The sequence below is a fragment of the Vombatus ursinus genome, unplaced genomic scaffold (assembly GCF_900497805.2).
Source record: "Vombatus ursinus unplaced genomic scaffold, bare-nosed wombat genome assembly UNPS02014808.1, whole genome shotgun sequence".
Lineage (NCBI taxonomy): Eukaryota > Metazoa > Chordata > Mammalia > Diprotodontia > Vombatidae > Vombatus > Vombatus ursinus.
This window is the reverse complement of record NW_020954586.1, coordinates 7,196,165-7,221,601: the sequence shown is the minus strand read 5'-3', so window position 1 is coordinate 7,221,601 and position 25,437 is coordinate 7,196,165. Positions and strand designations below refer to the sequence as shown.

General features: G+C 40.5%; 1 protein-coding gene across 1 annotated transcript in view; it reads left to right on the top strand.

Annotated features, from left to right (window-relative positions):
- The first annotated feature begins 234 nt into the window (after positions 1-234).
- Positions 235-25,437, top strand: part of DGKG (diacylglycerol kinase gamma) — a 258,329-nt gene continuing 233,126 nt past the window's right edge. The window contains exons 1-5 of the mRNA XM_027875364.1: positions 235-298; positions 13,472-13,637; positions 15,979-16,191; positions 20,943-21,107; positions 24,598-24,647. Coding sequence (XP_027731165.1) covers positions 13,502-13,637; positions 15,979-16,191; positions 20,943-21,107; positions 24,598-24,647 — 564 coding nt within the window. The 5' untranslated portion in view covers positions 235-298; positions 13,472-13,501. The remainder of the gene's footprint in view (positions 299-13,471; positions 13,638-15,978; positions 16,192-20,942; positions 21,108-24,597; positions 24,648-25,437) is intronic.

The window sequence follows — 25,437 nt, the reverse complement described above, 5'->3', positions numbered from 1 at the left end:
CTATTCTGGTTGTTATCTCAGGGAACTGGCATTCTATCTATCTTGAGAGGCTAGCATTTTGTTGGAAGAAATCACGTTTGCATGTGTAGATTTCTACAGAATGGCCCCAAAGGAAATCTTGGAGTGGAGGTGCTAGCAACTAAAAGGCCCCAAGATTTGGGGCTCCTGCTCCCCTCTTCTTCTTAACAATTTCCCCAAATCAATGGGTTTTGTCTCCCTAGATTCTACCAAGAAGTTAAAAGACGTCTTGGAAGACTTTTACGGGACTGAGCAGGAACAGAAGTACAACCCTGAAACGGTAAGAAGCTTTTGATCAGATTTTTAAAAAAAACTTTTTTTTTCCAGACCAGATTTGTGATTTCATTAATGTCGGGAACTGTCAGAGAAGAAACTCCATCCACCAATACAGGTCACAGATCAGCATACCTTATAGTCTTGGAGAGTCCTTTAGAACACTTACAAGGTTAAGTGATTTCATTCCCATCTTTCCCTGTGTACATGGAGCTGCAAGGAAGGCAGGTATCTGTAGCTCTAAGGGTAGAAGAGGGGGGAGCAGTAAATACCTGGAGCATCAGGAAGTGGTCTCAAGGCTGGTGTATATTGTCTGAGGGTTCATGAGAGAGGTTTTCAGAGCTGGGCACATGAAAGCTGGAAGGAAAAGAGGCAATTGTCAGGGCTGTAGCTCGCTCTCAGGTTTTAGGGGTACCGTGAGAGATCTGGGGTATTTTCTCTAAGGCCATTGGCTCTGTTCCCCTCTCCCATTGTCAGCTACCAGTGTGATTAGCACTCCAGTTCCTGGTAGCCACTAATGTAATTTTCCTTTAAATATATAGCCAGAACAAAAGTACAAGCATTTGCCCCCAACGCTTTGGGCTCACACTCCCTCTCTCCCATCACGTCTCTAGTGAAAATGGACTCACTCTCTGCTGAGTTATTACATAGTGTTGGTCCCACCAAGCTCACGTCCAAGTTCAGCCTCTCTGCGGGGGGTAGCCTTCTCTCAAGCTATCCCTGGGCTGGGTCCCAAAGGCATCCTTGCGCCTCAAGGTATCATTGTTGGGCAGCCTGTATGGCCTTCCGGAATCCCAGAGCCTCAGATCTCTTCACCTGTCCAAACTCAAAAGGTCAGAGTCTCCAGATTCATCTTCTCAACCTAAAATGACAAACATCAAGACAAAGGAAGGAAGGCCCATCTCCCCAGGGAGGACCACGTGTTGGCCTCAGAGGGGAGATCATCTGAGGCCTCTCCCCTTACAGAATCGTCTCTCATTAGATGCCATCAACAAAGGAGTCAAACCAAGAGAAAGAAGCCAAACAGAATCAATGGTTGAGGTTCTGGTCCCCGACCTTTTAAAGGCCCTGCCCGCCCCGATTCTAGCTACACACCAGTTGGAAAGGTTTCTCCTTACCGCATAATAAGCATACCGGAACCAGTTACAGAGCATTTATACATGTTCAAGCATCAAGACGCTTCTTTTCCATCATCATCACAACTCTCCTAGAAGCAGGCTCTTCAGCCTCTCCACCTGGGGTGACATCCTCAGAAGGAACTGTGTGCTCACATCATTCCCCATTATATTTAGATCAAGCCTCAGTCTGCCCCTCAGCGACTTGGACCCATGGCCTAGAGTAGGGTGGGGAACCTGCAGCTTTGAGGTCACATGTGCCCCTCCCCCAGGTCTTCAAGGACCTCTAAGGCCTTTGTCAAAGGGCTGCACATGAGGACCTAGAGGGCCATATGTGGCCTCGAGGCTAAAGGTTCCCCACCCCTGACCTAGAACATAGGGATGTGATGGCCCTCTAAGGAGGGATTCTGAACCTGGGGTCTGTAAACTTAAAAAAAATTATAACTGCATTTCAATTTAACTGGTTTCTTTTGTAATTCTGTGTATTTAATTTTATGCATTTGGAAACACGATTCTGAGACTTCACCAGGCTGCCCCAGGGATCCATGATGCAAACAAGGACAGGAACCCCTAGCTATAGAGCCAAGGGGAACAAATCCATTCCTTCTTCCTTGGGACAGTCCTTGTAGTACCAGAAGACCTTAAGTCTTCTCTTTCCAGGCCGTTCCGTCAACTTTCTAACCACGGATCTACATTGACTTTCCACACTGGAACCTATGTAAGAAGTGGAATCACAGCAACAAAATCCAAAAATAAAAACAAGACTGGACTTGGAGCCAGGAAGACCTGGGTTCAAATTCTGCCTCAGACTGTTCCTAGCTCCGTGACCCTAGTCAGATCACAACCTCACTGGGCCTCAGTTTTTTCATCTGTAAGATGGGGGAGGAGTAGACTCAACGGGTTTTTTCCTTTCTAGTTCTATATTACTGATTTTATTAAAAGAGATCAAAGAGGGACGTGGAAGTAATATAGGTTGTTATAGTTATTATTTTCTTTATACATTTTTACAAATTTTAAATAACTTTGAGCATATGGCTTTATGTATGACTTTTTAAAAAATATTTGAATAATTGTTACCAAGTTTAGAATTGCAGTTTTTTCCCCTTGGTAAAGGGAGAGTTGAGAGTTGGGGGAGACTGGCATGAGAAAACTCTCTCCTCTAATGGGGATCAGAATTGCCTGGGGCACTAAGGGTTTAAACAGCTTAGTAGGGGTCACACAGCTAGTTTGTGTCAAAGGTGGAGATTGAATCCAGCATATCTGAGGTCTCTCAAGTTTAGAATTTTAAAATAAAATACTACTTAAATTTCAGAATAAAGCTAATTCAATTTTGAGAGAGAGAGAGTGAGAGAGAGAGAGAGAGAGAGAGAGAAAGAGAGAGAGAGAGAGAGAGAAGGGAAGTATCTAAAGAGAGTTTTCTATTTTGAGACTGGGTCTCCCTTTCTTGCCCATCCTGAAAGGGCAGAAACCATGCATGGATTGGCCCCATTGCTAATTGGAGCAGAAGGTTTGGCTTACTCCATTTCCAAATGGGGCTAGGTCATCCCTTCTTAGGCAGCCTGGTGGCCCCCATTCCCAGAGCTCAGCATGTTGGTGCTGTGCTTACTGTGGACACCTGATGAGTGTGGTCCACTGCACTTTAGCACTCCCAAGCTCAAGCAACCCTCCAGTATCAGCCATCCCTGGTGCAGGGATTACAGTAGTTGTTGTTCAGTCGTTTCAGTCATGTTCGACTCTGTGGTCCTATTTTGGGTTTTCTTTGCAAAGATACTGGAGTGGCTATTTCTTTCTCCAGCTCATTTTAAAGATGAGAAAACTGAGGCAAACAGGGTAAAGTGACTTGCCCAGGGTCACACAGCTAGTAAATGTTTGAGGCTGGGTTTGAGCTCAGGAAGATGAGCCTTCCAGATTCCAAGCCCAGTGCTTTATCCACCACACCACTAACTGCCCTAGGAGTTACAGATAGGAGCCTAAACTAGGAATTCTTCAGCATTTTTGTGTATGAATCCCTTTGTCAGTCTGTTGAAGCCTATAGAATCCTTCTCAGAATCATGTTAAATTCATAAAATAAAATATATCAGGTTACAAAGGAAACCAGTTTTATTAAAATATAGTTATCAGGTTTTTTTTTAAGGAAGTTCATAGATTACAAGTTAAGAACCCCAGGCAAAGAGACCCATTGGTTCAATAGGGAGCTGGCCAAGAAATTCATTTAAAGGGGTGTGTTCGAGAGAGGAAAGCAGAGGAAATAACTGAGGAGGAATCCCCAAAGTGACAAGATCCTGTTAGAGCAGGTTTGGAGACTGGAGACTAATGTGCGCTGAGACCCACACCAAGCTCCGAAATATTTTTTCAAAGCAGATGGAAGATCAAGAAAGGGATGGAGCCTCTGCTTGGAATGGATGGAATGGTGACACAGAAAGGCAGAGGAGAAGCAGAGATACTCAATGGATTTGCTTCTGTTTTCTTTACCAAGAGGGGCGGAGGAAGATATATCCAGACTAGGAAAAATAGAGCAAAATGATTAGGCAGACTCCAAAAAGAAGAGGAAAGGAAACACCAAGCTAGCTATGCTCCAGGAGTTGTCTTCGTGCCTAGATGATGGAAATCTCAGCTGGATGAAACATTAACTTTTGTAACTGGGGAGCCACCATCAGGGGTTTCAAAGAATCGTGGTGGATAAGTAAAAGGTGTCAGTGGGCTGGAGGGATGAAAATGTTGCTCCTATCTTCCAAAAGAGAAGAAGGTGAATTTCTTCAACGAGATGCTGATGTTCTTGGTTTCAAATCTTGATAAAATTTTGAAGTGGATTTATTAAAAGGATGGCTGGAAAGTGCTCCGAAATGGAGACAGCGATTTCAAAGAGCCAGCATGGGTCCTCTAAGATGAAGTCATTGGAGAGTCTGATCAGTTAGCACATATTGTCATTTTTATAATCACAGCATCTCTCTGGTGCATCCCCTTCTCTCTGTACACATGCAGCCATAATCTTGGACTATTTCTTTTGGTGCTTTAACTCTGTCTTCTGTTTATTTCCATTTCTGGCTATATTTCAATGGTTATATTGGTATTCAGGTTTGGTGGGAAAACAGCTAAACTGCCTGCTACATTTTTTAAAATAATATTTAATTTTTCTCCAGATGCATGTAAAGACAATTTCAAAAATTCATTTTTTTTACACTTAATAGTATTTATCTTTTCCAATTGCATGTAAAGATATTTTTCAACATTTATTTTTGTAAGATTTTGAGTTCCAAATTTTTCTTCTTCCCTCCTCCCTCCCCAAGACAAAAAGCAATCTGATACGGGCTCTACATGTACAATCACGTTAAACCTATTTCCACATTGGTCATGTTGTGAAAGAAGAATCAGAACAAAAGGGAAAAACCATGAGAAAGAAAAAACAAAAAGTGAAAATAATATGCTTTGATCTGCATTCAGATGCCATAGTTCTTTCTCTGGATGTGGATAGCATTTTCTATCATGAGTTTTTTGAAATTATCTTGGATTGTTGTATTGTTGAGAAGAGCTAAGTCTATCAAAGTTTATCAGTGCACAATTGTTGCTATTACTACGTACAATGTTTTCCTGGTTCTGCTTACTTCACTCAGCATCAGTTCATGTAAATCTTTCCAGGTTTTTCTGAAGTCTGGCCGCTCATCATTTCTTATAGCACAATAGTATTCCATTACATTCATATACCACAACTTATTCACCCATTTCCCGATTGATGGGTATACCCTCAATTTCCAATTCTTTGCCACCACAAAAAGAGCTGCTATAAATATTTTTAAACATGTGAGTCCTTTTCTCTTTTTTATGATCTCTTTAAGATACAGACCTAGAAGTGGTATTGCTGGGTCAAAGGGTATGCAGTTTTATAGGCCTTTGGGCATGGTTCCAAATTGTTATCCAGAATGGTTAAATCAATTCACAACTCCACCAACAATGAATTAGTGTTCCAATTTTCCCACATCTTCTCCAACATTTATAATTTTCCTTTTTTGTTGTATTAGCCAATCTAATAGGTGTGAGTGTAAGGTGGTACCCCAGTGTTGTTTTAATTTGCATTTTTCTAATCAATGGTGATTTAGAGCATTTTTCATGTGACTATAGATAACTTTAGTTTTTTTATCTGAAAACTGCCTGTTCATATCCTTTGACCATAAAATTCATTTTTGAAAAATTTTGAGTTTCAAATTTTCTCTCTCTCCCCCTCCCGACCTCCCCCCTCCCTGAAACAGTAAATTTGAGATAGGTTATACATGTTCAATCATGCAAAACAAATTACCATATTAGTCATGTTGTGAAAGAAGAGAGACCCAAAGGGAAAAAACACACACACACACACACAAAAATACAGAAAGTGGATGATAGTATGCTTCAATCTGCATTCAGACACCATCAGTTCTTTTTTTGAGGTATATAGCATTTTTCATCATGAGTCCTTTGAAGTTGACTTGAATCATTGTTTTGCTGAGAATAGTTTATCAGGGGTGAGGAACCTGTGGCCTGTAGGCCACAGGCTGGTCCTTGGATGCGGCCTTTTGACTGAGTCCAGATTTTACAGAGCAAAACCTTTTTAATTTAATATAATCAAAGATGTCCTTTTTAAATCTAGTAATGTTCTCTATCTCTTGTTTGGTCATAAACTATTCCCTTCTCCATAGACCTGACAGGTAAACTATTCCTTGCTCTCCTAATTTGCTTATGGTATCACCCTCTATCTTTAAATCACGTACCTATTTTGATCTGATCTTGTCATATAGTGTAAAATATTGGTCTATACCTAGTTTCTGCTATACTATTTTCCAGTTTTCCCAGCAGTTTTTGGCAAATAGTTCTTGTTGCAAAAGCGAGGGTCTTTGCGTTTATCAGACACTAGATTACTGTGGTCATTTATTACTGAGTTTTGTGTATCTAATCTATTCCACTGATGTATCACTCCATTTCTTAGCCAGTTCTGGACAGTTTTAGTGATTACTACTTTATAATACAGTTTGAGATCTGGAAGGAGTAGGCCACCTTCCTTCATATTTATTTTCATTACTCCCCTTGATATTTTTGACCTTTTGTTCTTCCAGATTAATTTTGTTATGATTTTTTCCTAGCTCTACAAAATATTTTTTGGTAATTTGATTGGTATGGCACTGGATAAGCAAATTAATTTAGGTGTAATTGTCATCTTTATTACATTAGCTCAGCCAACCCATGAGTAATCTTTTTTTAATTGCTTAGATCTGACTCAATTGTGTGAAAAATGTTTTATAATTGTGTTCATATAGTTCCTCAATTTGTCTTGGCACGTATATGCCCAAGTATTTTATATTATCTATAGTTATTTTAAAAGGAATTTCTCTTTCCATCTCTTTCTGCTAGGCTTTGTTGGGAATACATAAAAATGCTGATGATTTATGTGGGCTTATTTTATATCCTGCAACTTTGATAAAGTCATTAATTATTTCAACAAGTTTTTTGTTTGGTTCTCTAGGATTCTCCAAGTATACCATCATATCATCTGCAAAGAGTGATAATCTTGTTTCCTCACTATCTATTCTAATTCATTCAATTTTTTCCTTATCTTATTGTTAGAGTTAATATTTCTAGGACAATAATACTGGTAACATTGAGCACCCTTACTTTACTCTGATCTTATTGGGAAGGTTTTTAGTTTTTCCCCATTACAGATAATGCTTGCTGGTGGTATGAGATAGATGTAACTTGTCCTTCTAAGGAAAGTTCCAATTGTTCTTATGTTCTCCAGTGTTTTAATGGGAACAGGTGTTGTACTTTGTCAAACGCATTTCTGTTGGTTTTGTTATTTATATGGTTAATTATGCTGATAGTTTCCCTAATGTTGGACCAGTCCTGCATTCCTGATATAAATCCCACCTGGTCATAATATATGATCCTTGTGATATATTTCTGTAATCTCCTTGCTAGCATTTTATTTAAAAATTTTGCATCACTATTCATTAGGGAAATTGGCCTATAGTTTTTTTCCTGTTTTTTGACACAAAACCACATTTGTGTCATAAAAGGAATTTGTTGGGACTCCTTCACCTGTTTTCCCAAATAGTTTATATAGTATTGGAATTAAATATTTTTTAAATGTTCAGTAAAATTCACTTGTCAACCTATCTGGCCCTGGGGATTTTTCTTAGGGATTTTATTGGTAGCTTGTTCAGTTTTTTTTTCTAAGATTGGATTAAGTATTTTATTTCCTTTTCTGTTAATTTGGGCAATTTATATTTTTGTAAATATTCATCCATTTCACTTAGATTGTCAGATTTATTGGCATACAATTGGGCAAAATAGCTCCTAACAATTGCTTTAATTTCCTATTCATTGGTGGTGAAGTAACCCTTTTTATTTTTGATACTGGTAATTTGGTTTTCTTCAAATCAAATTATCAATGGTTTATCTATTTTATTTTTTTTCATAAAACCAGCTTTTAGTTTTATTTATTAATTCAATGATTTTGTTACTTTAAATTTCATTAATCTCTCCTTTGATTTTTGAGGATTTCCAATTTGGTGTTTAATTGGGTATTTTTAATTTGTTCTTTTTCTAGTTTTTTTTAGTTACATGATCAATTCATTGATCTGCTCTTTCTCTATTTCTTTTTAAAAATATAAGCATTGAGAGATAGAAATTTTCCCCTGCTTTGGCTGCATCCCATAAATTTTGGTATGTTGTCTCATTGTTATCATTCTCTTTGATGAAATTATTGATTCTATGATTTGTTTTTTTGACCCACTCATTCTTTAGGATTAGATTATTTAGTTTCCAATTAATTTTTCATCTATCTTTCTATTACCCTTTATTAAATGTAATTTTTATTGCATCATGATTTGAAATTGATGCATTTAATATTTCTGTCTTTCTGCATTTGATTGTGAGGATTTTTATCACCTAATACATGCTCAGTTGTTGTGTAGGTGCCATGTACTGTTGAGATAAAGGTATATTGCTTTCTATCTCCATTCAATTTTCTTCAGAGGTCTATCATAGCTAATTTTTCTAAAATTCTATTCACCTCCTTAACTTTATTTTTTATTAAGTGGTTAGATTTATCTAGTTCTAAGAGGGGAAAGTTGAGGTCCCCCACTAGTATAGTTTTACTGTCCATTTCCTTTTGTAACTCACTTAACTTCTTCTTTAGAAATCAGCATGCTATACAATTTGATGTATATATATGTAGTAGTGGTATTGCTTCATTGTCTATGGTACCTTTTAGCAAGATGTAATTTCTTTCCTTATCTCTTTTAATTAAATCTATTTTTGCTTTTGCTTTGTCTGAGATTGCTATCCCTGCTTTTTTTTTCACTTCAGCTGAATTCTGCTCTAGCCTTTTACCTTTACTCTCTGCTTCAAATGTGTTTCTTGTAAACAACATATTGTAGAATTCTGTTTTTTAATGCACTCTGCTATCTGCTTCTGCTTTATGGGTAAGTTCATCCCATTCACATTCACAGTTATGATTACTAACTGTGTTTTCCTCTTCATCATCTTTTCCCCCTGTTGATACTTCTCTCTCTTCTTTCACCCTCTCCCTCCTCACCAGTGTTTTGCTTCAGACTGCTGCCTCCCTCAGTCTGCCCTCCCTTCTATCAGGCCCCTCCTTTTCTTGCCTACCACTCCTCCTACTTCCCTGTAGGGTAAGATAGATTTCTATAACTTGCTTAGTGTGGATGTTAGTCCCTCTTTGAGCCAGTTCTGATGAGAGTAAGGTTCAAGGGATGCTCACCCCCCTCCTTTCTCTCTCTCCACTGTAATAGGTCTTTCACGCCTCTCCATGTGAGATAATTTGCCCCATTCTATCTCTCCCTTCCCTTTTCTCCCAGTACAATCCTCTTTCTCACCCTTTAATTTTTTTATGCCATTCCATCAAAGTCAACATATACCTATACCCTCTGTCTATGTATACTCCTAACTGCCTTAATAGTGATACAGCTCTTAAGAGTTACCAGTCTCATCTTCCCATATAGGGATGTAAATAGATTAATCTTATTGAATAATTTATGTTTTCTCTTTCCTGATTACCTTTTTATGCTTCTCTTGAAAGTCATATTTAAAATCAAATTTTCTGTTTAGCTCTGGCCTTTTTATCAGGAATGTTTGAAAGTCTCCCATTTCATTGAATATCCATTTTCCCCCACTGTAGGATTATGATCAGTTTTGCTTGAAAGTTGATTCTTAGTTTAATCCCAACTCCTTTGTCTTCCAGAATATCATGTCCCAAGCCCTCTGATCCTTTCATGTAGAAACTGCTAAATCCTGTGTAATCCTAACTATGGCTCCTCAATATTTGAATTGTTCCTTTCTGGTTTCTCACAGTATTTTCTCGGAATTTTCCTTTGGGGATCTCTTTCAGGAGGTCAGTGGATTCTTTCAATTACTATTTTACCCTCTGGTTCTAGGATAGAGCAGTTTTTCTTAATAATTTCTTGAAAGATACTATCCAGTCTCATTTTTTTTATCATGGCTTTCAAATAGACCAATAATTCTTAAATTATCTCTCCTGGAAATATTTTCCAAATCAAGTGTCTTTCCAATGAGATATCCCACATTTTCTTTTATTTTTTCATTCTTTTGATTTCATTTCATTGATTCATGATGTCTTATGGAGTCATTAGCTTCCACTTGCCCAATTTTAATTTTTAAGGAATTATTTTCTTCAGTGAGCTTTTTCACCTTTTGAAAGAGTTGTTTTCTTTTGTGGATTTTTGTACATCTTTTTCCATTTTTTTATGCTTCTTTTACCAAGCTGTTGCCTCTTTTTTCAGGATTCTCTTGCATCACTCTCATTCCTTTTCCCAATTTTACTTCTATGTCTCTTATTTGGTTTTTAAAATGTTTTTTGAACTTTTCCAGAAGTTCTTTTTGAGCCTGAGACCAATTCATATTTCTCTTTGAGGCTTCATACGTAGGTTTTTTGACCTTGTCCTCTTCTGAGTTTGTGTTTTGATCTTCCCTGTCTTCTTAGTAGCTTTCTACGGGTCATGGATTTTTTTTGTTTGTTTTTTTGTTCATTTTCCAGCCTATTTTGTGACTTTTAAAGTTAAGCTCTGCTCATAGGGTATAGGGGACACAGTCCCAAGCTTCTTGAGCTGGGAGCCAGGGGCCTGACCACTGGCCTGCTGCACTAGGGTCTCAGGGCCTGGATGTTCACCTGGTATGCTAGGGCCTCTGGGGCTGGCAGATTTCTTGCCAGGGCCATGGGGCCTCTGTTGCTAATCTGTGCTGGGCTAGAGACCTCCCACTGGCTTTAAGTTATGTTGGTCTGGAAAATTATTTTACTCTGTCCCTTTGTAAGCTCTGCTGCCACACAATTCATTTTGAGATGAGATTTAAAGTTATTTGGAGAGGAATTTGGGGGAGGTCAGACAGGTTTTTGCCTTTTCTTTGTCATCTTGACACTATCTTGGACTATTGCTATAAACTGCTAATTCCCTCCCCCTCCAATCCATCCTCTACGTGGCTTCTAAAGTGACTTTATTTTTTGCTTGTTTGTTTTAAGTGATTTTCCTAAGATTCAAGTCTTACCCTATCACTCCCCTGATCAAAAAATTATAGTGGCTCCCTATTACTTCTAGGATCAGATATAAACCCATTTGACAGCCCTTCACAACGAGCCTTATTGCACATCACTCCTTTTCACTCACTCTAGTACAGACATACTGGCTTTCTTATGGTTCCTCATACCATATGCACTCCAGTATCCATCCCCATACCTTGGCCCTGACTATTCCCCATGTCTGAAATGGACTCTCCCCACTCCAATCACCTCTTTCTTCTTTATCTCTAGTTTCCTTCAAAGTTCAGCTCAAATGTTTCCTTCCACATGACCCCCCCCCCCCAAAAAAAACTGCTGGTTGCCTCCTCAAAAATTTCTTTTCTATCTATTTTCAATCTATCTATCTATATGTATACATTGTCTTCCCCAATAAAATATAAGCTCCCTGAGGGCAAGGCTATTTCACTTTTGTCTTTGTTTCCTAATCCATTAGATTGTGAACTTCAGGAGGTCTGGGTTTCTTTTTGTATCCCCAGCTAAGCGCAGTGCTTGGCTTATAATAGGTGCTTAATAAATACTTATTGACTGATGTGCTGGTAAGTGCTTGGCACATAATGGACATTTAATAAATGTTTGTTAATTGATTAACTAAGTGTTAGAAATACACTTGACACCAAAAATTTAGTATCAAGAAAGTTTATTGCAGAGACAGCCCAGAGGATTTAGACGTTTCTGGCCAGAAGCAAGCTCCACCCCTCTCCAGAAGGAAAGAGCCCCGAGTGTTAAGGTGCAAATACTTTTATATAGTTAAATTTGGCATGAAACCTCCCAGGCCTGGATTGGTCCAACCCTTCCCGGATTACACCTTTCCTTACATGTTTCCCCTTGATATGTTCAAATATGTTTCCCCTCCCTTGGTCATACATCCCATGACTCATTAATGAGGCTCTAATTTTATGTGGGGTGTGTCAGATAATAGTAAAGAAGTTCATTAAGCAGGCGCACTAACGTTTTTCAGGTGTCCTCAGGTTGACCCTAACTGGTCTGAGTTGGCTTGACCCTTATCTTGATTTTGGGGTCTTTTTGGAACCATCAACTTACTTCTTACTGGCTAAGCCTAAGCCCACCTACAGTGTACTACTTCCTGGAATCATCCTTCTTTAAATCTGTGCATTATTCTCTTTCTCTGTGGAAATTTAACCCTTACCTGACTCTCACATTAAGCATTTCTTTTTTTCTGTGTGGTAACTGAGTTAGTAAATCAGAGAAATATCATGGGCATAGAACATCTGGATTTCAGCAATGCTTTTGACAAAATCTCTCACAATATCCTTGTGGACAAAAATGGAAAGATATCTACTAGAGAATAGTATAATTAGATGTATTTGGTTGAACAACTGAACCAAAATAATGGAGTTTGTTGAGGAGAAGGGGTAACGTGCTTGGATCCATGCTTGTTTTACTTGGCCTCTATGTCCCCAAATGTGTCTTATCTAATTTATGCTGTGGCTATATCATGTCTTTTGTAAAAATCCCCTCTCTCCTCCATTCCATTTCAGTCCCATGTGTCTCGCATGACTTCCACCCTTTCCCACTTTTTCCCAGACTCATCTCTCCCTTTCACATTTATGTTCTACCTTTCACTCTTTTTTTCTTTTCTCTCCATCTCTTTTCATATACATGGATCATAGATACAATATTGAAAGGAGCTTCAAAGGTCATCCAGTCAAACCTCCTTTGAGGAAACAAGCCTGGTTCTGACCATGTCATCTCCCTACTCGGTAAAGTCCAGTGGCCCTCTAATGCCTGCAGGATCAAATATAAAATCCTCTCTTTGGCTTTTAAAGCCCTTCATAACCTGGCCCCTTCCTACCTTCCCAGTCTTCTTACACCTTATTCCCTTTCACATACTCTATAATCTAGTGACCCTGGCCTCCTTCCTGACTATTCCCCACATAAGACATTCCTTCTCATGTTCCATACATTTTCTCTGGCTGTCCCCCAGGACTGGAATTCTCCCCCCTCCTCATAGCCATCTCCTGGCTTCCTTCAAGTGTTGGCTCAAATAGGGCTTTCTTCAAGAGACTGCCCCCATCATGATTCTAGTGCCTCACCTTGAGGTTAGCAACCTTTTACACAGTACCTCTTGTATGTACACACATACACATTGTCTTTCCCACCAGAATATGAGCACCTTGAGGAAGACTGTTTTTGCCTCTCTTTTTTTTGCTTTCCTGAGCTTAGCACAGTACCTGGCACACAGTAAGCACTTAATAAATGCTTGTTGACTCACATGATTTGCTGAAGGTCACACAGGTGGTGAATGGCAAAATCGGGATTCAAATCCACATCATCTTACTCCAAAGCACCCATCCTACACGATGTTGGCATTTTCCCTCTTCTTTCCTTCTCTATGACCTTTGTCCTTTTCCCCTTTTCAACCCTTTATGTCCTTTTCTCTGTCTTTCTTCAGTATTTCCTTCTCCCTTCACCTCCTTTTCTTCCATCTATCACAATAACAGCCCCTCTTGTCCTCTCCCCTCAGCCCATTGACTATGAAGGTTTCAAGGTCTTCATGAGAACTTACCTGGAGGAGAACATCCCTGAGGACCTCTGTAAGCATCTTTTTCTGTCCTTTACATGCAAGAAACTGAAGCAGTCCTCTAAGCCAAAGACGAAGAGTTCCAGTGCTCCCCAAGACAACACTTATGGTAAATATCTTCAAAGGTCCCTGGTTCCTTGTTCCCATACCAGAGCCCAATGGAAGATGGCCCTAGCCACATCTCCCTCTTCCTGTGGCACAAAGCCCTGAGATGGCGCTCCTAGAGAAGAAAACATGGCCTTCAACACACCCTCCCTTCACCCAGAGTAGTGCTAGGGTGGGCAGCATATCTTTCAATGGCAGTAAGAATGACTTCTCCCTGCATGGTAGGTAAGTCAGTGTGGTCAGAGCAGATGGAGGCAGAAATAGGTCTGGAAAAGCCAGAAAGAGAGGGATCACTTAACAGCCTGGGCCTCTCCAAGCAAAGTAAGTTCTTCCAGGCAATCAACAAGTTAGAGTAAATTACAACAGCATACAAAACACTGAAAGAAACTAAGGGGGAGGTCCAAACACAGCCCCTGCCGTTCATGGAAAGACAAGGTCAACCTAAGCCCAAACGGCAGAGATATGTAAACACAGACACAATCCAACCAATCTGCCCAGACTCATCCACCTGGGATAAGTTTTTGTGAAGGTAGAGAATATAAGGGGATGGGCTTAGGGAAGGTTAGAGTGTGGTTATTGACCAGTTGAGGTCACTTTGACTTCTCAGTTTACTTCTTCCTTGCCAACTTACTCAAGACACCGAAAGGTACAGGTTTGTAGCAATAAAGGAGGCAGATTGTATTCAAAGACCTTTTTATCATCTGGTTGTTTAACAGAGGACAATACACCAGATAGAAGCATCTCCATTGAGACAGAAGAGGCCGTTGGCCCAGTCACAAGTAAGGCGCTACAGAGCATATCCTTGAAGTATAGCTAGAGATATACAAATAGGTATATAGGGTATCCCAAAAGTCTTAGTAAAGTTTTAAGCATTAAAACTTAATTAAGATTGTTAAAGCTTAAAATTGCATTAAGAATACATACATACATAATTGCAGAGAGAGAGGAGAGAGAGAGAAGAAAGAGAGAGAAAGAGAGATTAGTGCATGTATCGTGAAATCAATTAGCTGGGAAATAGTAAACTAAATTTGATTTCATCCTTATTTCCAATCAGTGGTACCTGATAATTGTAGCATTTGGGGGATTGGGCCTATGATTTCTTTGCTATAGGTGCCTCCCAAGTAAAGAAACCACATCAATCATTGCAGACCCCGACCTGTTCTGCAACTTCTATACTTAGAGTTCCCCTGGGTGTTGAGGAATGAAGTGACTTCCCAGGGTCACAGGGTAGAAGATAGCAAAAGCAGGACTTCACTCAGTTCTTCCTTATCATGAGGCCAGTTCCCTAACCACTAGGCAACACTGCTTCCCTCCACCAATATAAAGGAGTTAATTCGGCTTGCCCCACAAACTGTATGGGAGATGGGGAGAGGGGTTTCCTTAGAGCCCCTTTACTTGTTTATCATCTGTTCCAAGAGCACTTGACCATCCTCACATATATGTATCTTCTTCTATCCAAATTAAGGAAGCAGTATGGAATAATTGATAGCATATCAACTGACCCCAGAGTCAAGAAGACCTGAGTTCAAGTCCTTCTTCTGACATACACTGGCCTTGTGACCCTGGGAAAGTTATTTAACCTCTCCATATCCCCCAGACAATTCTCTAAGGATACTGGCTGCAGAACAGGTACAGACCGGTATTGGTGAAGGGAGTTTCTTCATTTGGGAGTTCCCTAAAGCAATGAAAGCACAGGTCTAGGGCCCCCAAACAAGTATTATAGGTTATAAATAGTGCTATTGCTATCTCTATAAATATTGCAATAGATTAAATAGATTTAGGTATGAATAGAGATATAGGTGTAGATATACAGATAAGGGGGCATTGCCTGTTTAACAGCAGGCTTTCCAAAAGCACGAGACACATTCTAAATTTAATATGCATTAGTAGTATTTTCTCCCTCACCTTAAGTCTAGACAATCAACAAAACAATGAATCAAGCCCTTATTTTTAGCTTTCACTGATTTTCTGAGGTGTAAATGCTCACACTAAAAATTTCACAATCAGTTCTCAAGAGGCAGTATAAGTTGGCTCCAGCATGCCCTTGAGTGTAGGTATAGATACAGATAAAGATGTAGGCATAGGTATAGATATGTATGTATCTGTATGATTCATACATACAAATCTGTGTAAGTATATGTGTGGAGTGGGTGTGCCATCAGCTCTCGCTTGGGATCTACTAGCTCCTTGTGGAAAGAGGGTATGTCTGATTTATCATGTACTTTTCCCCAGAACCTGGCATGGTACCCTGCACAAAGCAGGCACTTGATAAACACTTCCTGACTTCTCCGGGATACTCAGCAAATCCTTGGAGAATAACTGATCCTACTCCTTCCCTGGTGCAGATGTCAATGGGAAGCCAGAAGTCCATGGCCCCAGCACACCGGTTACCAAGTCTCAAGAGGCCATAGACATTGTGCCCAAAGAGGATGAGCAGACCATTTCCTTGCCTTCTGGACCCAAGAGCAATGCCACCAGCTTGGACAGAAGGACTCCGTCGCAGACCAAAACCGTATCTTTCTCTGTTGATAACTCCTTGCCCATTTTTCAGGCTCAGAGTGAGTATGTAGTGAATGTTATTTTTATTGTCGTCCTATTTCTTTGCAAGTAGGTTCTGGGTCCATTTGGAGCCTTTAGGCAGATTGACTGGAAGACAGAGGAAAGTCTCTGGCTCAGCCTGGGGGTCCAGTTTCACGGGCTCAGGAGGCTGATAGGACGAGGGCCCTGCCTCAGATTTTCAGCTGATTTGATTGCCTGTTTTTTGTCATTGTCCTGGGGAGTTATCCGCGGACCTGTCAAGCCCTCTGTTCCTGAGTCTTCCTTTATGCTCAGTGAAGAAAGAGCAGGATTAAGAATTCACTGTCATCTGAAAGCTTACCTGTAGGTAAAAGGCTAGAACACCGATCAAGGAAGAATTGGAACGGACCTTCAGGGAGACACTCTGGAGACCATCCCAAGGAGGATGGCTACATGGACAATAAAGGAGGGTCAAGTCTTGTATCAGATGGACCAGCCTGGAACCTTTTTCCAGAACCTGACTGGCTCTTGCTGGTACAGGCCCTGGGGTGGGGGGTGGGCAGCCTGGACCATCATTCTAGTCTCTGTTGGCCAGCTGCCATTTAATTAAGACAGCCACAGAAGTTGGCCCAAAAGCAAACGATCTTTCTCCAAAGTCACCAACTTCGGGCCATAAACCACATGAAGACCAAATGAAGGGATTGGCAATATTTAGCCAGGGTAAGGGAAGAGTCAGGGAGGATAGCATAGTCATATTAAGTATTCCAAGAGCTGTCATGTTGGGAAGGATCTGACGTCCCCCAGAGGGCAGTAGTGGGTGGTAATTATAGACGCAGATTGAGGCTTGAGATCAGAGAAAAGCTTCCTAACACCTGGAACTGTCCAAAGGTATAATGGTGAGTCTGTGAAGACAGAGTTTTCTCTCTCTAGAGACCATTCACTTTTCAAGGAGATCAGAGAATCCTAGCTGGTCTCAGCACCACAGAGAGAGAGAATAATTTTTAAGCTCTTAGCATAATGCCCGACGCATAATAAGTGCTATATAAACATACAAAATGCTATGATTCTTACTGTTATTATAATTATTATCATAGCCCTGCCTCTGATATATACAAACTGTCTAACTTTGGGCAAGTCACGTAACTTGTCACCGCTCCTGACAGCTAAAGCTATACATCACAGAGAAGGTGCTAACCTGCATTGGTAGAGGGAGTTTCCTCTTCCAGGAGTTCCTTATACCAATGACAGAGCCATCTCCAGTCCTCCAGTGGTTGAATATCTGGCCACTAGACCCAGATAACTCTGGAAGAGAAAGTGAGGCTGGTGACCTTATACAACCCTCCCTCACTCAAAGTCGATTGCAAGTCATGTCATCATCTCCATGATGTCATGGTCCTCTTTGAGAACAAAGGACAAATACAACAACGACAACAACAATCCCAATGACATCACAAGGCCAGTCCCTCCCCCCTATATTTTGTATAGACTTATATGAACAGGTGTCTCCCTTGATAGAATTTAAGGTTCTTGAAGGCAAGGGCTGGGTTATTTTATCTTTGTATCCCCAGCTCTTAACACCATAGCTAGAAGCAGAAGGTGCTTTTAAAAATGTTGCTGATTGACAGACTAATTGGTAGAATGCAAGCTACTTGAGGTCAGGGACTGTTTTATTCTTTATTTTTGTATCCCCATCACCTAGTACTGTGCCTAACATATAGTAGGTCTTTTACATATACTTGCTAATTGATTGATTAAGAGGAAGAAAGATTTGTAGTCTCTGAACTGCCCATGGGAGAGAAGCAGGGACCCCAAAGAATAGGTGGGGGTTGGTGACAGTCTTGGGGTGCACCCTTAGAAAGATGAGTAAGGGAAGACTCAGGTAGAGAAAGTTTGGGGTTTGGGTCTAAATCCTGGCCCCTTTCGTGCCTGGCCTGATTTCCTTATGGAATGCTACCCGGATGAATGGAGAAAGGATGATTTATTACAATGATGAAAGTTAGCAGACTGATTGCTTCTGCCCCTCCTGCTTATTAGCACACACAGAGGTGTGATAACAACCCAGAAGAGAGGGAGATTGCCCTCTAGGTGAGCTAATTCATGATTGGCTATGACTTTCTTGCCTACAGATGGTGATTTTTTTCTAGGGCCAAGTCATTGAAGAGGCCCTGGCTCAACTTGTCCTGGGAACCATAGGGAGCCCCAACAGTCAATCATCAGAAACAGTGGGAATACCACTTCTTGCAACTTTTGTTTGTGACTTTGGAGAAGGATCCTTTGCTCTTGGGCCAACTTCTGTGGATGTCTTAATTAAATGGCATCTGGTCAACAGAGACTAGAATGATGGTCCAGGCTGGCCCCCCCCCCCAGGAGGCAGGGCCTGTACCAGCAAGAGCCAGTCAGGTTCTGGAAAAAGGTTCCAGGCTGGTCCATCTGTTACAAGACTTGACCCTCCTTTATTGTCCATGTAGGAAGCCTGTTGTGGAAAGGTGACTGAAGGTTGGTGCCACTTGTCTGAACTGTATCTCATCAGTGACCAGACTTAAGGGTCATGAAACTCTACATGTGTTTAATTTCTTCGATTACTTCTTGTCATACATGCAGATATTCCCATGTATGTCACAAAGGATAGGATGCTCATGTCATCCAAACCTGGGCCTCTGAGCTCAGGGAAGTCTCCTATGAGATGACAGCTCGGGCATCTCCATTCACTCTTGTCTTAGAGCCAAAGGACTGAGTGAGATAATGGGGAGAGGAGGGACCCTCCCACCTCTGTGCTTTTGCATCCCCATACCTAGAATGTTTTCCCTCCTCACTTCTATTTTGTGGAATCCCTAGATATCTTCAATACTCAGCTCAATTACCACTCCCTAGATGAGACTTATCCTGATCCCTACAGTTTCCACCTCCTGCCAAGCTACTATGTAGTTTCTTTGTTGATATTTTGTATTTAGTTAGTTATGTATATTTCCCCCATAAGTTCCTAGAGGACAGGGAGGATTTTATGGATAACATTGGTTTTTATGTCACATACTTTTTCCAACGTATTTCCTTCTTTGCCCCCTCCCTGGTCCCCAAAAGCCATCCTTTATAAGAAAGATGGAAAAAGGAGGGGGAACAATGCAGCAAAAATAATCCACAGATCAAAAAAAATCTTACATAATGTATATTCCACATCCGTAGTCCCTCACTTCTGCAAAGAAGGAAAGAGTCTTCTCACATTTCTTCTTTGAGGCAATGCTTGTACTTTATCATTTTGTAGCATTAAGTGCCCATCATTTTATTCTCATTCTTTCCATTTCCTTTGCTGTAGTCATTGTGTACCTTCTTTTCCTGGTTCTACTTACTTGACTCCGCATCAGTTCATAGAAGTCTTCCCATACTTCTCTGTAGTGATTGTATTCACTGTTTCTTGCAGTGCAGTCATATTCCAGCTAGGTGGTGCAACGGATAGAGCACTGGGCCTGGGGTCAGGAAGTTGTTGTTGTTGTTGTTGGGCTATTTCAGTCATGTCTGACTCTTCATGACCCCATTTGGAGTTTTCTTAGCGGAAGTGCTGGAGTGGTTTGCCTTTTCCTTCTCCTGCTCATTTTTACCAATGAGGAACTGAGGCAAATAGTGTTAGGTGACTTGCCCAAGGTCACACAACTAGAGTCAGGAAGACCTGCATTCAAATCCAGTCCCAGAAACTTACCAGCTGTGTGACCCTGAGCAAGTCATTTAACCCTATTTGCCTCAGTTTCCTCATCCATAAAATGAGCTGGAGAAAGAAGTAGCAAACTCTCCAGTATCTTTGCCAAGAGAACCCCAAATGGGGTCATGAAGAGTTGGATATTACTGAAAAACAGCTGAATAGCAACAATAATAATATTCCATTACATTCACACGCCACAACTTGTTTGACCATTCCTCAATGGGTGGGTGCCTACTTTGTTTCCAGTTCTCTGCTACTACAAAAAGTATAATATAAATATTTTATATAAATTAATATATTTATAATATAAAAATTTTGGTGTTTATGGGCTATTTTTGGCATTGACCCTCTTGAGGTATATGCCTATCAAAAGAGTCCTGGAGTTGAAGGCACATATATTTTACTTAACTTATTTGTATAATTCCAAATTGTTCTCGAGATTAATGGGATCAATTGACGGCTCCACCAAGAATGCATTAGATTTTTCATCTTTCCACAACGTCTTTAACATGGATTATTCCTTTCTTTGAGCTGATACCATTTTGTATTTCTCTTTTTGTCTCCAGAACCTAACAGTGTCTGGCACATGGTAGAGTAGGTGCTTAATAAATGGTTGTTGAACAATTGATTGATCTGTGGAGAGACACTGCACGTAGTTGTAAAATTTAGCATCTTTGTGTATTTTAATCTAGGGCCAATGACTTTGATGAGACAAACACTGACAATATAAGGAAGCAAGACAGTCCTTGCCCTCGTAGAGTTCACTTTCTGATGGGGAGAAGACGATGCATAAGGAGGAGAAACTAGAAAGGCTGAGGGGAGGGAATAAGGCAAAAAGCCAGGGTGGTTCAAGGGGTGGAGGAGAGGCTTCTGGTGGGGAGGACACGAGGAGAATGGTCATTGTGAAGGCAGCATGAATTTGAGATGGCCAAGAAGTCATCTGAATAAAATCAAAGATTCTATTCGTGTGACAATGGGACCTCAGGTATATTGGGAGTCAGGAGGGGTGGTTAGTGATGGAGGATGAAACAACTACAGTGAAGACCATGTCTTGCTACATATTCAAGGAGTTGTGTCTGATCGACCTCTTGCCTCTCACAGGTTCAAAGAACTTACTGGAGATCGAAGCCCCGAAAGTCACAAAGAGCTCCACAAGCTCATTTCCTCAGGCATCGTTAGAAGTCATGCCTCAGGTCGTCTACCTGAAAGACATCATCTGTTACCTATCACTGTTGGAAAGAGGTCGGCCCCAAGACAAGCTGGAGTGTAAGTATTTGAATGCAAGACAACCAAGTTTCTCCTCCTGTCCTTCATTCCCCCTGCCCACTCCCGGCAGGCTTCAATGACCCAGAAGCCTCTAGGTATTTGGAAATTGCATTCCTTGCCCTTCTCTCCAGATGAGTAGGGGGCCACAGTTCCCTGCCCCCCCCCTTCACCTTCCCTGGTAGACTGTGACCATGAGAAGTTACCCAGCCTGTTTTGAGATGGTCCCTAGTTCTGCTCTCAAACCTGATCTGAGTGAGGTTTCCCAGAGGCAGCTCCATGGCCCAGGAAGTCATGTGATTGACAGGCTTAGGGAGAGCACCTGAAATCTGGATAGGGAAGCTGCATCATCTTTACCCATAGCTTGCTCAGGATGGAAGGAACCTACAGAAGTTGTCTCATCTTCCCTGATAACTACTAGTAGGACTCAGAGGTCGGCCATCCAGATTCCACAAATTGTTCTCCATTCCAAATTCAATGTCCTTTCAGCTCTTATCACAGTTAGAACAAGATTCTAACTAACAAAACAAGGTTCTTCATAATATCTAACCAAAGTCCATCTTGTTGCAATCCTATCCCATTTCTTTGGACCTCTCAGAAAATGGCTAATAACAGCTTATTTGATATCAATTGATCAATTATACATATATATGCACACACATATACATATATATACTTGTGTGTACATATATACATACATATCTATGTATGTATATGTGTGTGTGTGTGTGTGTGTGTGTATAGTGCTTTGCAAAGTTGAAGGTGTCACATAAAGGTTAGTAAGCTAGTAGTGGTCGTTATTAGTTTGGCGTGACTTCTCCAAAAACTGTGGAGGCAGATAGTGACATTTGGAGGCAGGAATTAAAATCATGGGAGGTAAAAAAAAAAAAGGACCTGGGCTTTCATTCTGGAACCTGTCACTCCTGTGATAAATTTTCTGACCTCTACAAGTCCAAAGACAACTTTGAAAATAGAGGAAATTAGAGATTTCACTAAAGATATTAGCATGGAGAGTAAAGAAAAAGAACATAAAATAAGTCATAGCTTCTATACAATCTATGCATTGTTAAGACCAAAGTCTAAATTCCAGCTAATGCTGAGATTAGCCAGATAATTTTAAGATTAGCAGGAGAGGCCTGGACAATGTTAAATCTTGCCAGGAATAATTAACAAGAGTTTTCAGTATCCAGACAAACTCAAAGGCTTTGAGCCCTGACCCCGTAAGAGACTGTTGGGTTGGGATCAACACTCATGTCCAGGAAGGCTGAGATGATGATGAGTGACTACAGGGTGTTGAATTTTATAGCCACAGCTTCATAAAACAGTGAGAAGTAGTGGAGAAGAAACGAAATTTATAGAAAGTTTAGTGAGAGACTCAAAGAATCCATATCATTTCAAGAGCATTCAGGGAGAAAGCTGAAAGAAGACTGTTTCAGTGTCCTCCAAGACTAAGAGATTTTCACAAGGAAGCAGATAAGCCAGTAAGACTCAGCACTAGACTTTTGTTATGGTATGTTTTGTTCACATCAGGGAAGGCTTTAAGACTAACTCAAAACAATGAGAAATCAGTGCCTTTCTCCTGACGTCAAGAAGATGCCAATGGAGCCCTGGAATTGTCCATTACCACTCATGACTAGCCCATCTCTTCCTATCGCATATTTCCCTAATGACATCTTCTATTTCTGTCCTTTGAAGTTGCTTACTGGTCCTCTCAATGATCCAGGAATTATAAATACAAAGACAACAAGGAAATCATCCCAGCCCTCAAGGAAATCCCCCACTATCACTTTTTTTAAAAAAAATTTAGTATTTTATTTTTCCCCAGTTACATGTAAAAAACAATTTTTGACATTCATTTTTAAAACTTTGAGTTCCAAATTCTCTTCCTTCCTTCCTCCCCACCCCCCTCCATTGAGAAACAAACAAATTGATATAGGTCATACATGTGTAGTCATGCAAACCACTTCCATAATAGTCATGTTGTGAAAGAAAACATACCAAAAAGAAAAAAAACCTCAAGAAAAATTTAAGTAAAAAAAAAAGCTTCAATCTGTATTCAGATACCAACAGTTTTTTGGTAATAGATAGCATTTTTCATCATAAGTCCTTCAGAATTGTCTTGGATCATTGTATTGCTGAGAATAGCTAGGTCATTCATAGCTGATCATCCCACAATATTGCTGTTACTTTGTACCCAGTACATTTCACTTTGCGTCACCTCCTATAAGGCTTTCCAGGTTTCTCGGAGAGCGTCCTGCTCATCATTTCCTGCAGTGCAATAGTATTCCATCATAGTCACATACCACAATTTGTCAAGCAATTCCCCATCTGATGGGCCCCACTATCACTTTTGCATTGAGGTTTATAAGTTCTCAAAAATGATCAGCTGTTAAGGGGATCTAGAGCTGGGAAGGTCCCTATGGACTATCTAGGCCAGCCTCTTCCATTTACAGGTGAGAAAACTGAAGCCCACAGAAGGAAGTGACTTATACAAGGTCACTTGACTTATACAAGTAGTAAGTGGCAAAGCTAATATTAGAACTCAGGTTTTCTGACTTAAAACCCACTACTCTTTCCATTACATCATACTTAGATCTTTTCAACATTTGCTAGGAAAACTTCCTCTTTGCTTGAATTTATCTCATAGACTTTCCCCATCCTAACCCCACCCCCATCTTTATTCTAGACAGCTCTTCTAATAGGTAACATTTAAATAACACTTTAAGGTTTGCATATGTGTGTGTGTGTATGTATACACATATATACATATGTATGTATACAAATACAAATATGTGTATATATACATATACATACACATAGAGAAAGAGTACATATATACATACACACATATGTGTCCTTGTATATATGTACATATATTATATATAATCATATATGATCTTTGTAACCACCCTGTCAGTAGGTGCTAATATTATCCCCATTTTTCAGATGATAAAACTGATGCTAAGCCAAATGACTTACTCATGGTAAGACAGCTAGTGAGTGTCCAATGTGGGTTTCAAATTCCGATCTACCTGTCACTATCCATTGCACCAAGTCATCAGGTTCAGGACAGTATATTGCTAGAAAATACGGTGTTATTCTTCTGATTATCTTCTGGTCTCACAGTTAGCAGAGGATTGCCTTGGAATTGTGTTTCAGAATTGGTGGGGAGCCCACAGCCTTCCAGCCACACGTGCTCACCAGGCTTTCTCATGATCAATGGTGCCTATTTGATGAAGTGTTCATGTAGGATTAAGGTGGAGGCTCTATGGAGACCTAGATCATGACCTTGGCCTCATTACTACAATGCTTTAACTGTGGATAACCGGCCACAGACATATTGTGATAGATCTAGAACCTGGGTTCCTGGGTCCCCACACTCATCCCCTTAAGGAAAGCTAAGCACTTTTCAGCACAAAAATGTTCTGAGCTTCCATGGATCCTGCCATATTTCTCATGCCTCACCTCACATCCTCTCATGTTTTTTTTACAGTCATGTTTCGCCTGTATGACATGGACTGCAATGGTTACCTGGATAGTAGTGTAAGTAGGTTTCCTTCTAAACATGTCTGCTATTCTCCAGGCACTGGCTGGAACCCCAAAGGTTCGTTTCAACTTGGTGGGGAACTAGAGAGTCCTGGGTAGGGCTACAGACAACCTAAGAGCCCCAGATCTGCTCCTTTCTAAGGGCCCTCATTGAGATTAATATCCAAAACTGTCCTGATGTTCTAGAATCTTAGGATTCCAGAACCCTAGCACTGGAAGAGAGCTTGTGAATTATCTAAATCCTAAGGGGAATCTCCCCTGTGGATCTCCAACTACTCCAGCGATGAGAATCTCACTTCCTCATGAAATGGAACATTCCATTTCTGGGCAGTCCTCATTGTTATAAATTTCTTCCTTACATCGGGCTAAACTCTAATTCCATATAACTTCCACCCACTGGTGCTGCTGCTGCTATCACAGGCCAAGCAGAATAAAGCTCCTTTTGACCATTAAGACATCTGAAGACCAAAACATCCCCATTTCCTCCAAGCTCTCATTCTGTGGCATGGTTTTCTAGCCAAGTAACCATCCTGGTCACCCTCCACTAGCTCTGCTCCAATTTGTCAACATCTTCTTCACAGACCTAGACCCAGCACTTCAGATGGGATCAGCTGGGTGCAGATCAGCTCTTCTCCCATGCCCAAAAGTGGGAGCAATTACATTTCTATTAAGACAGGCTCAGATGGGCTCAGCTTTCTTACCAGCTAAATTACCCTATTGGCTTATAGTGAGGTAGTGGTGGGATGAAACATTAAGATATTTTTCACAGAAACTACAGACAAAATGG